Raw genomic sequence first — 11,763 nt, forward strand, 5'->3', positions numbered from 1 at the left:
TTCTTGCCTTTGAAGCCTTTTCCCACAAATGCACAGAGAAGCTGCCTGCAGGTTGGTGCCCTACCATCATCTCAACATGCGCTCCATGGATCAAGGTATGACTTTGCTAAATACCTCTAGAAGCTATTACAGGTGCTGGCTTGTAACTTTATTGTATGACTGTCATGCGGTGCCTCCCTATGGACATTTTATTTCAAAGGGGAACCGAAGCAGAAGGCTATCTTAAAAATGTGTTGAAAATATATTCTAACATGTGTTTATCAAGAATATATAAAAAAATATGTATTGATTATTTAAATATTAGTTTTAGCAAAATCAATTGTTCCTCGTTGCACCATATATCCATCCACTCATCCTCCCTCCCACTGCAGCTATACATTTATCTAGTCACCTCATCCATTCAACCATTCAGCCATTTATCCTACTATCTGTTGCACATGATTTATCCATCCATCATCCATCCATTCATTCACACGTTTACTATCAATATAACCATTCATTTTACAACGATCTTAGAACCCCTTCATCCACCCATCAATCCATGCATCCACCCCTACTACACTTCTCCATCCATCCATTCACACATCGGCTTATTCATCCAATCTTCCACTCATTGAGCATCAGTGCATCCAATTATCCTACGACGATCTGACAACCCATTCATCTTTCAATCAATACATCCATCCACCCATTCATCCCTGCCACTCTAATCCATGCATCCGTCCATTCATCCATACTACACAAGTCCGTCTCTTCTTCTTTATTATATCCACTCATTCATACTACATTATTCCATCCATCGATCATTTCATCTAGTCATTTATTGAACCCATCCATACATCCACAGTTACTGTTTTTTGCATTTACAAATTCTTAAGTATGCACTCATTGCCCGGCAGTCTCTTACTCTCGCTCTCTCTTTCTCTCACCCCATCTGTCTCTTAAGATTACACTTGCTCACAATATTGCCTCCCCAGCTTTCTCTTCCCCTCTTCTTCTCTCTCTCTCCCTGTATTTATTCCCCTTTTCAGTATTACACCCCCTTATATTTGCTTCTTTTTTCGTCATTCTCTGTGTCCTATGTCATGTTATTCAACATTATAAAACCAGGTGAACATGTCTTTGAGTGTGAACAGTTCAGTGTAAAACTTGGTTTGTTGACAGCCCTTTCTTGTGACTGCTCTCCCCTGTGTACACAGCCGGGCTGTATTGACATACATCTATATTGATTTTTAGGTCTCGCATCAGCGAAAGACCTATTGCTGCCCAGTTAGCTCTGAAGGGACCACAGACCGGGGCACGGGCGCCGATTGCACCTCGTGGACGCGCATGCCCAGCGCCGCCTCCCGAGCCGTGCACATCTCAGTCAGAGTCAGCCATGCCTCTCAGTCGCGCGCGCGCACGCACACACATGCACGCACGCACACACACACACACACACACACACACGCACACGCACACGCACACACATGCACACACACACATGCACACACACACACACACATGCACACGCACACACACATACACGTCGTGTTCCTGTGTAAAAGTGCCATTGATTAACTGTCATTTGTCCGATAGTATTGCACATACGCTCCCGCTCCGCACATTGACCTATTGTTTACGAGTTCGAATCTGTATAGTTTTAAAAATGGTTCTTATTTAAGTATCGCATGCGCCCAAATTCCGAATGTTTAGGTTTGTCCTCATTACTGCCTTTAACTTGAGTGCTATACCTTAAAATCCATAACATGCAAATGTTTCTCTAAAACGTGTTTTTTCCGAATGAGTGTATACTCCACTACATCGTGCTATCGCATTTGTGTCGTGCAATCAGCTGCTGTGCTTACGCTTTCAGTATCTATTTGAGGGTATACACTGGGACCACCAGCCCATTGTGTTCTAAGAGCTACTTATGTTTAATTAAAATCATTGTGCACTACTAATATTGGTGTTCTAATAGTGACCACATCCGACAAGATCACATGTGCCCACCGTATGAAAGATTACCAGCAGTGATCACTTCACCTTGGGTGCATCTGGCAGTGATGTCAGCAGTAATGTGAAAATGGCTTTGCTAATTTCGAATGCCTCTCCCATGCCAATCCCACCTGCAGCACCTCAGCACGAAAATTTAGTAATTGGTCTTCCAACACGATTTCACTCTAAAATCTGCTTTAAATATATTTGGACGTTCAGCCATTTGTCTTAAGCGTATAAATTCTGAAAACACACTTTCACCTTGAATTCACAACTTTAGCCTGTTATTAATTCAACAAATCAGAAAGTTCCAATTTAGTAGGTAGAGATGTACATAGTGCTATTTCTAGCTAGCCATTCTTAAACAATAATTTTAGTAGAATAGACGTGATCCACGTTATGCATCTTACCAACAACGTTCAGTGCTTCGTTTTAGCATAAAGATCTCAATGAGTTACATTTTATTTCTTTATGTGGGTGTCTGCTGTTAATTTGCTTATTGTCTGTTTGCGTTTTCACATGTTTTTATTAAAACACCCTGTTGTTTAGTTACTTTAACTTGAAGCGTGCAGGGTGTGTTATTTACCTTACAGTACCTTGATTTGTGAATGTTAAAAGTACAAGTGCTAAACTACCGCACAGTGTTTAAATGATTGTGTTTTTTAAAGCATTAAGATTTTTGGGCATGTGATGTTAATGTTGCCCCCCACTTGGGGTTATTTGTCCTTGGGTTGAACGGTTGGAAATCGTGCCAAATGGGATAACACACTATATTTTTCGCACAGCGCTCTGTATGTCCTCTAGGGTCACTGACGTACGGCTAACAAGGGAGAGTTTCACACCTACAGTATCGGCACGTGCAGTATGAACGTCTAGAGAAATGTTTAGACCGGACAGACCGGCAGGCTGGCTTATAGAAAAATGACTGTGCCAGGGCAAGGAAGCGCGCGCACCTAGGAACCCGGTCAGACCCAAGAAACACACTTATTAAACTACGGACACCACAAGACCTGAAGAGAGCACTGGAACCACTGCACCTGTTGCAACATTGGTAGCCACACCCCTGCTCGATACTAGAGACAACTACTGCTGACCTATGGACATTACAGGAGGAGTGGCACAGCAGGCGTGGTCCCCTTGAGACAGCAAAGAACAGGCACAGACAGCCCTCACTAGGTCCACAGCAGGGCAGGGTCACAGCTGGTGCTCTTTAGATGTCCCTGCCATGGTCTGTAATGATGCTTGCTCTGTAATTTCCCAGGTTCTGCATCTACCTTCCTTCATAATCTCCGTTCCGCCTGGGTGGTCCCAGCTGCTCACTTCCGGGTTTATTTTGAATGTTGCAGATAGGGGAGGCTGCATAAGGAAACCAGTACTGAAGTATACCATCCAGGAAGGAGTCCGGTGCACATAGGCGCCCAGATCACCATCATCTTAAAACGTGGCGAAGTTTTATCATCATCGAGATGGGGCACAAATGTTAAAATGTTCAAAAACCTGACTGCCTGTGGCGTGTCGGTGAACAGGATTCAAGTGTCACCTATGCAATATTTGTGAAATCCTATGATGGTGCGAAAAGAGTGTGATCAGATTGCCCAGGAAACCTACATCTCTAGGCCAGTGTGCGCCAGCAGAATGACATGGGTACCATGGTGTACTGATCTAGGATGGCAGAAGAATAATATTTTTTAGACCAAAACCAAAACAAAAAAAAAGGAGATAATAGCGCGCAAGAAGAAAAAGCGGATAGGATGAGAGAAAGCAACACGAGTGGGGTGGTAAGCACTTGTGGGAGACAGCTAAAAAAGTATTGAAACTGCAATAGGTCTCGCCTTTGATTAAGTTAAAGCCATTTGCTTTGCTAATGGTATTGTATAGCAAAGCAAATGGCTTTAAATTAATCAAAGGGGAGACCTATTGCATTTTTAATGCTTTTTTTTTTTTTTACTTTCTCATTAGTTAATCGCCCTACCTCCAATTTTGTCTAGTTGGGAGACTCAGCTGAGAGGCCAACAACTGAATGGGTGCGTGCGAAGAGTCAGGTAGCCTGTACTTCTGCCACGCACTTTTGTTTCTAATGCTGACGGGGCAGGCAGCGCTAGTCTCTCACTCGCCTCTCTGCATACATGCTTAGCTCCCTTTGTTAGTTTTCCTTGGCCGGACTTTGGAGGGCAGTGTGATGACCCACTTTTGGGGATAGTTCAGAGTCCGGTAGCCTGCACTTCTGCCACGGTCTCACTAATTCAGAGCGCACTTTTTTTTTTTACTGCCTCATTAGTTAACCGCCCCACCTCCAATTTTGTCTAGTTGGCAGACTCCGCTGAGAGGCCAACAACTGAATGGGTGCGTGCGAAGAGTCAGGTAGCCTGTACTTCTGCCACGCACTTTTGTTTCTAATGCTGACGGAGCAGGCAGCGCTAGTCTCTCACTCGCCTCTCTGCATGCATGCTTAGCTCCCTTTGTTAGTTTTCCTTGGCCGGACTTTGGAGGGCAGTGTGATGACCCACTTTGGGGGATAGTTCAGTGTCAGGTAGCCTGCACTTCTGCCACGGTCTCACTAATTCAGAGCACACTTTTTTTTTTTGCTGCCTCATTAGTTAACCGCCCCACCTCCAAGTTTTTGTCTAGTTGGCAGACTCCGCTGAGAGGCCAGCATCTGAATGGGTACGTGTGAAGAGTCAGGTAGCCTGTACTTCTGCCACACACTTTTCTTTCTAATGCTTATGGAGCAGGCAGCGCTAGTCTCTCACTCGCCTCTCTGCATGCATGCTTAGCTTCCTTTGTTAGTTTTCCTTGGCCGGACTCTACCGCCCTCACTCTACCGCCCTCACTCTACCACTCTACAGCCCTCACGCTACCACTCTACCCCCCTCACTCTACCACCCTCACTCTACCACTCTACCGCCCTCACTCTACTACTCTACCACCCTCACTCTACTACTCTACCACCCTCACTCTACCGACCTCACTCTACCGCCCTCACTCTACCGCTCTCACACCCTCACTCTACCTCCCTCACTCTACTGCCCTCACGCCCTCACTCTACAACTCTACCACCCTTCCTCTACCACTCTACCGCCCTAACTCTACCACTCTACCGCCCTAACTCTACCACTCTACCGCCCTCACTCTACCACTCTACCGCTCTCACTCTACCGCTCTCACTCTACCGCCCTCACTCTACCGCACTCATTATACCACTCTACTGCCCTCATGCCTTCACTCTACCGCCCTCACGCCTTCACTCTACCGCCCTCACTCTACCACTCTGCTGCCCTCACTCTACTGCCCTCACTCTACCATTCTACCACCCTCACCCTACCACTCTACCGCCCTCACTCTACCGCCCTCACTATACCACCCTCACCCTACCACTGAACCGCACTCACTCTACCGCCCTCACTCACTCTACCGCCCTCACTCACTCTACCGCCCTCACTCACTCTACCGCCCTCCCTCACTCTACCGCCCTCCCTCACTCTACCGCCCTCCCTCACTCTACCGCCCTCCCTCACTCTACCGCCCTCCCTCACTCTACCGCCCTCCACCACTCTACCGCTTTCCACCACTCTACCGCTTTCCACCACTCTACCGCCCTCCACCACTCTACCATCCTCCCTCACTCTACCGCGCTCCCTCACTCTATCGCGCTCCATCACTCTATCGCGCGCCCTCCCTCTATCGCCCTCCCTCTATCGCACTCCCTCCCTCTATCTATCGCCCTCCCTCTATCTATCTATCGCACTCACTCTATCTATTGCATCACCATAGCATCACTCAGCACCACCACAGCATCACTATGCGCCTCAACACCATCACTGAACGCCACAGCATCACTTGTCGCCAAAACATCACTCCTCGCCACCACAGCATCAATCTGTGTAACCATTCAACAACAACTGGTTCAAATATGTTCTGTCAATGTTTCAAGCTTTATTACAAATATCATAAAAAGATGTTAAATGTTTTCACTTCTGTTCTTGGATTTTCGTCACAATAAAATACACTGAACTTAATCTTCACAAAGTTATTTACAAAAGTTTAAGCTATTGCCATTATACATTACAATACCTTTTATTTAAGTATTAATTATTTAAAAAATTTAAAGCAATTGTTATTTGTAACATCAATACATCTAAGTCACATAAATACAACACACATTGCATTACAAATGCTATAGGTGTCACATTTGCGAAAGTTAAAACTATTGGCATTGTAAATGACAAGGCTATTAATTTAGCTATTTTCAAAACCAACACATAAATACAAAATTTGTCATTTACAATACCAATAGCTCAAACTTTCCTAATGCGGGACCTATTGCATTGCAAATGCTTGTTAATACATATATGTCACCCTTATGGTAGGCCTTAAACAGCCCACAGGGGTGAGTACAATGTATTTAAAAATTAGGACACATACTTTTAAGTTTTGAATGGCCTGGTAGTGAAAAACTTTCCAATTCGTTTTTCACTACTGCAAGGTCTTCCTCTCCCAAAGGATAACATTGGAATTACCTTATGACATTTAATAAGGATCTCTTCGAAATTGGAACAGGTCAACAGTTTGTTTGGTGTCTTTGGAATTGTAATGAAAAATCCTCTTTTGTGGTAAACTACATTGCAATTTTGTACATTCCACTTTTAGTAAGTTGGCATTTTCCTGCCTTAGCCATTTAGTTCCTACAGCTTGTCTCCAGGTCACATGTCTAGGTGTAGTTGCCAGTTGGTCTTTGCGTATTCCTCGCAGACAGCCACACACCCTAAAGACCTTAGGCGTGCCTGGATGGGCCGTCACTGGCAGGATGAGAGGGCGAGGGTGGGCACAATCTCACTCACTTACACCTGAATAAGCTGTCCTGCCTTCACACAAAGGATTGCAAACCCCCTGTAGTTAGTCTGGAGCAAGGGCCAGGAAAGCAGAAAACCTGGGCACTTCAAACTGAACTGTCTAGAAACTTCTCCCACTTCAAAGAAGGCACCAGGCATAAATATTGGACCATAGACACCAACTCATGAGTACAATTATGGACCTGTGGAGAACTCTGCCAGGGGAAAGGACTGCTGTGCTGATGAATGGACTGCCACTTTGGTTGACTGCTGCCCTACTATGCTGACCTGCTGCCCTCTTGCCTGGGTGAGAAGGACTGGTGCCTGCAACCTATACCCAGGACCACCAGAGTGACTCCAAGGGCTAGTCTTATGTATCCTACCTGGACGCTGCAACTGTGAGTCGTACCCTGCCAAGTGGTGGCAGCTTAGTCCTGGACCCATGGAAGTGGGCTTGATGATGCTCTACCAGCCCATCCGTAGATCCAGCAGAACTGTTGCATCACCTCTGCTGTTCGGTGCAACCCGGAGCAGAACTGACGCATCACCACTTCTGTGTGGACTTTCCGAGTGCAAGGACTTTGCATCGCCCTCGCAGCCTCATTAGAACCGCTGCTGCACAACACATCCTTGACGCAGACCCTCCACTCACAAGCCCCTTGTCAACAGCAGCCTCAATGACGATGCAGTGCATCGCAGGCCCCACAGGTTCTTTGGAACCAGTTGGTGCGCCATGCATCCTCGATGCAGAACTTAATATTGAAAGCCCCTCATCAACGGCCTCCTCAATGATGACGCAGGACCTTGCATCTTGCAACTACCCGGAACCGATGCTGTGTGATATATCTCTGACCCAGACCTCACATTGCCTCGGCTGCACAACACATCCTTGACGCAGGAACTCGCAACACTCTGCAACCAGAATTTAGGATACTCTTGTTCAGTGTACCTAAGTGGATATCTATAGCCAGCCTAAGCTCTATTGCTCAGCCTGAAATTGTGACTTTGCCCTGGTCTGGTGCAGCCAGATAACCAAAGCTGCCACTTTGTTTTTTTTGGCGCTATATTCACTGAAATGTTTAAAATTGCATAGCTTCAGTTCTACTGATTGTACTTTCGTTTTTGTGGTCTAGTTTTATTTATGAAAGCATACCCTATTTTTCTAATCTGGTGTGGGATTTTCCTTGTGATGTGTTCTCACTTTATTAATGTTTGAAATGCTGCATAAATACTTTACACATTGCCACTCAGTTAAGCTTGACTGCTCTGTGTCAAGGTACAAGAGGGTTGAGTGCGGGTTAATTTGGTGTTTGTTTGTCTCTTCACCTTGACACGGATTTAGGTTGCCTGAGGAGGGTTTCGGCCCCCCTCAACCGGTAACCCAATTTCTTATAGTATTACTAAAGCATGGCATGTGTCACACTGTCACTAATAAAATGGACATTAAATTTGCAAAGGCATAAGGTTCTACTCATAAAACTACAGAGTGCCCCTACAATAATGTGTGGAAAACGAGTTTTACTGAATGTGTCCTTTGTGCATCACCAAGTAGTGTCTTGATTTGTTTTTATCTTGTTTGCTTTAATCACACCTCAGAATTATCAAAACAGCACTTTGTTTGTGTTTTTCTAACTACTGATCTATTTTAAAATGTGTACATTTTGTGTATAGTTGTTTACTGTGAAATGGCCCCTCGGGAGACGACCCCCGCCCACGATCACATTTACATTTTGTTGTGTAGTAGAAAAAGTGACATCCTGCAGCCTTTCCTTTTACACCAGCAAGACTGTCACATAGTTCATTTTACAAAATCCCCTCACTTAGCAGTCAGAGAAAGAAAAGTAACTTGATTTCCAAGTTAAAACAATAATCAGTAATTTTTCAGAAGAAATAGTCTGACATTTGACCTCTGCCTTTGAAAGCACAGCAAATGTGACAGGATAAAAAACAAAATATACAGGCATCGTTATTGCTAATTCTCCTTTGGAACTCCAACAGGCAGCCCCCGCACCCCTACTTCTGGGGCCCATCGGTGTCACACCTGTGCTGTATGGGAAGATACCACGATCATGTCACATCTGCACATCCTAAGGTTTCTGTTCCTGGGCACCAGACCTTTCTCGCCCTCGTTGGCTTGCCAGGAGATCATGCAAAACATATTTGTCAGACAAACATTGCTCCAGAAGGAAACCATGAACCATGCATAGGATTATATAATAGCTTCAGGAAAAAAACAAGTGTTTGTTTTTCATAGCCAAATTCCAAATTGCTTCTGGCTCAATGGTGATGCATAGGCTTGTGTATCTGTGCCCCAGCAGTGAGCCATATGATGTTTATATTTTTTGTTATCCTAATAAAAATTCAAACATTCTCTGGCTCCTTGATAGGGCACAGGTCGCTGTGTCTGCATCCCACCTCATTCGGGAGTTTGCCGATGCCTAGAAGGGATCATACACTAGCAAACGTCTTCCCAGGCAACAAAGGAGATGGGCCCCCATCAGAGTGACGAAACAAAGCAGGGCCCAGGGGACATTGTTAAAATAATTGTATATATAGGTAATAAGGGTGTCCTGGTCATACCTATACATGATGTGTCTGTATACATCAGAAAGGTAGTGACGGGGTCAAAAAACAGAAAGGAGTGAAGGAATTATTAGAAAGAGAAAGAAAATAATTACAATGGAAATATATATATATATATATATATATATATATATATATATATATATATATATATATATATATATATATATATATATATATATATATATATATAACTAAGTCGTATAAAACAAGTTCTTATGGAACGGAACAGGGTGTAAACTTTTTTTATGCCCTTGGCGTTTTTATATATTCCCTGGCTTTGCAATCACATTTAATTGGAATCTTAAGCAAAATTTATAGCACTGTATTTTGAAATTCTGTGTTCCAGTGTTGTAAAGTGGTCTGGTAAGGAAACCATATCAATAAAAACAACCTTTTTTTTACTTCTGATTCACACATATATTTTAGCACATGGTATTAGTTCCTCATATTGAAGTCTGTGTTTCTTTTATTTCAACAGAGATGGATAGCAGAAAGGAATATCCTAAGGGGATTTGTGATGATCACTTTGGAGAACTCAAATCTTATCAACATTTACTAGGAAAAGAAGGTGAACATTTTTTGAAGGGCCAAGATCAGGATGAAAAAATAATGCAACCAATCAGAACTAGAGGGAAGCTAAAGACATCTGCAACCAATACAACAGATCATCTTGCTGAAAATGAAAAAGCAAACCCCATGCAGCAACAAAAAACCTATCCAGCAGATGGGTTTTGTACTGAATGTGATGTAGTTATCAGAACTCGGAGCTCAAAAGGCGCTTCAGCTCGTTGTATTCATCACACCACGGACGCAGAAGAGAATTCATTTATATGTAATGAATGTAGAGCGAGCTTTAAGCTACTGTCAAACCTCATCCAGCATGAGCAAATGCACAAATACGAAAAACCTTACGCAAGTAATGAAAATTGGAGGAGCTGTACAGAGTCTTCAGCTTTAATTAGCCATCAGTTATCAGACACTGCAGTGGTTAGCAAGCAAAAAAGCACTGAATTTGGAGATACTAACCCAATGAAGCGAGTTATATGTAGTGACTGTGGGAAAAGTTTCAGTACTTCATCCAGCTTACGAGTGCATCAAAGAGTACACACTGGAGAGAGACCTTACGAATGCTCTGAATGCGGAAAAAGTTACAGTGACTCGTCCACTTTGAACAAACATAAAAGGATACACACAGGGGAGAAACCATACGTATGCAGTCAATGTGGGAGGAGTTTTATTGATTCATCTGCCCTGAGCAAGCATATTCGGTGGCACAAAGGGGAGAAACCATACACTTGTGATGATTGTGGAAAGTGCTTTTTCCAGTCATCTGCATTGCTTACACACCAGCGAACACACACAGGTGAGAAACCATATGCGTGCAATGAATGTGACAAAAGTTATAGTCAATTGATAACTTTAGTCAAACACAAACGAAGGCACACAGGGGAGAGACCATTTAAATGTGATGAATGTGGAATCAGTTTCTGCTGGCCAGCCAATCTTCTAAGACACCAGAGAATACACAGTGGTGAGAAGCCTTACACGTGCAATGAATGTGGAAGGAGTTTCACTGATTCATCAGCCATGGCCAAACATCAGCGAATTCATACAGGAGAAAAACCATATATTTGTATTGAATGTGGTAAGAGTTTCAGTCAGTCCTCTGCCCTGATTACACATCAAAGAATACACACAGGAGAGACGCCTTATAGATGCATTGAATGTGGAAAGAGCTTTAGGCAATTTGCGACTCTAGTTTGTCATCAGAAAATGCACAAAAGAGAATGAACAATTCTTCAAGAACGTCTCTGCTTTCTTTCATGTCATAAATATTAAAGATAACCGATGCATGCTGTATCATAAATCAATGGATACCGTCTCAAATCATGCTTAAGGAATGTGGTGTGTCAGGGACCAAATTGCTGTACAGTGCGTAAATAGTGATGTAATGAATGAGATTCTGAGAGGATGACCTTGATAAAGTCAAATCCACAGACAGAGGTACTAGGTTATTTGCTTTTTAAGTGTGATGTAGCAGTGGCATGTGGAAGCAAATCAGTCTAATCTGGTACTCTCCACTATTACCCCAAACACATGTCTGGTCTGTGTCTGACCCTCAAACACTGTATTTCACTAAACACATTAGTTTATTAAAAATACAAAATATAAGGAATGGCCTAGCTATTACTAATAAGCAGGAGGATATCTGAAGTCTAATTTTTCCTGGAGTCAGGTCAGAAGTAAACAGTACCTTCACTTCTGCTCAAACCTAAGCCTACTCATTCAGAATTACATGCTGCGTTTGCATGGCTTCTACTGTAGCATGCTGCTTGCTTTATTCCCAATACATCATCTCTGAGCAGCAATT

At 43.5% G+C, this 11,763-nt stretch overlaps 1 protein-coding gene across 2 annotated transcripts in view; it reads left to right on the forward strand.

Moving 5' to 3' along the window:
* LOC144782113 (uncharacterized) overlaps positions 1–11,282 on the forward strand; it is a 78,153-nt gene extending 66,871 nt beyond the window's left edge. For both annotated transcript variants that reach the window (XM_078661286.1, XM_078661285.1), the window contains exon 3: positions 9,871–11,282. In XM_078661286.1, the coding sequence (XP_078517412.1) occupies positions 9,871–11,183 (1,313 nt within the window). In that variant the 3' untranslated portion in view covers positions 11,184–11,282. The remainder of the gene's footprint in view (positions 1–9,870) is intronic.
* Positions 11,283–11,763: the final 481 nt, after the last annotated feature.

This window comes from Lissotriton helveticus, chromosome 9 (assembly GCF_964261635.1).
Source record: "Lissotriton helveticus chromosome 9, aLisHel1.1, whole genome shotgun sequence".
Lineage (NCBI taxonomy): Eukaryota > Metazoa > Chordata > Amphibia > Caudata > Salamandridae > Lissotriton > Lissotriton helveticus.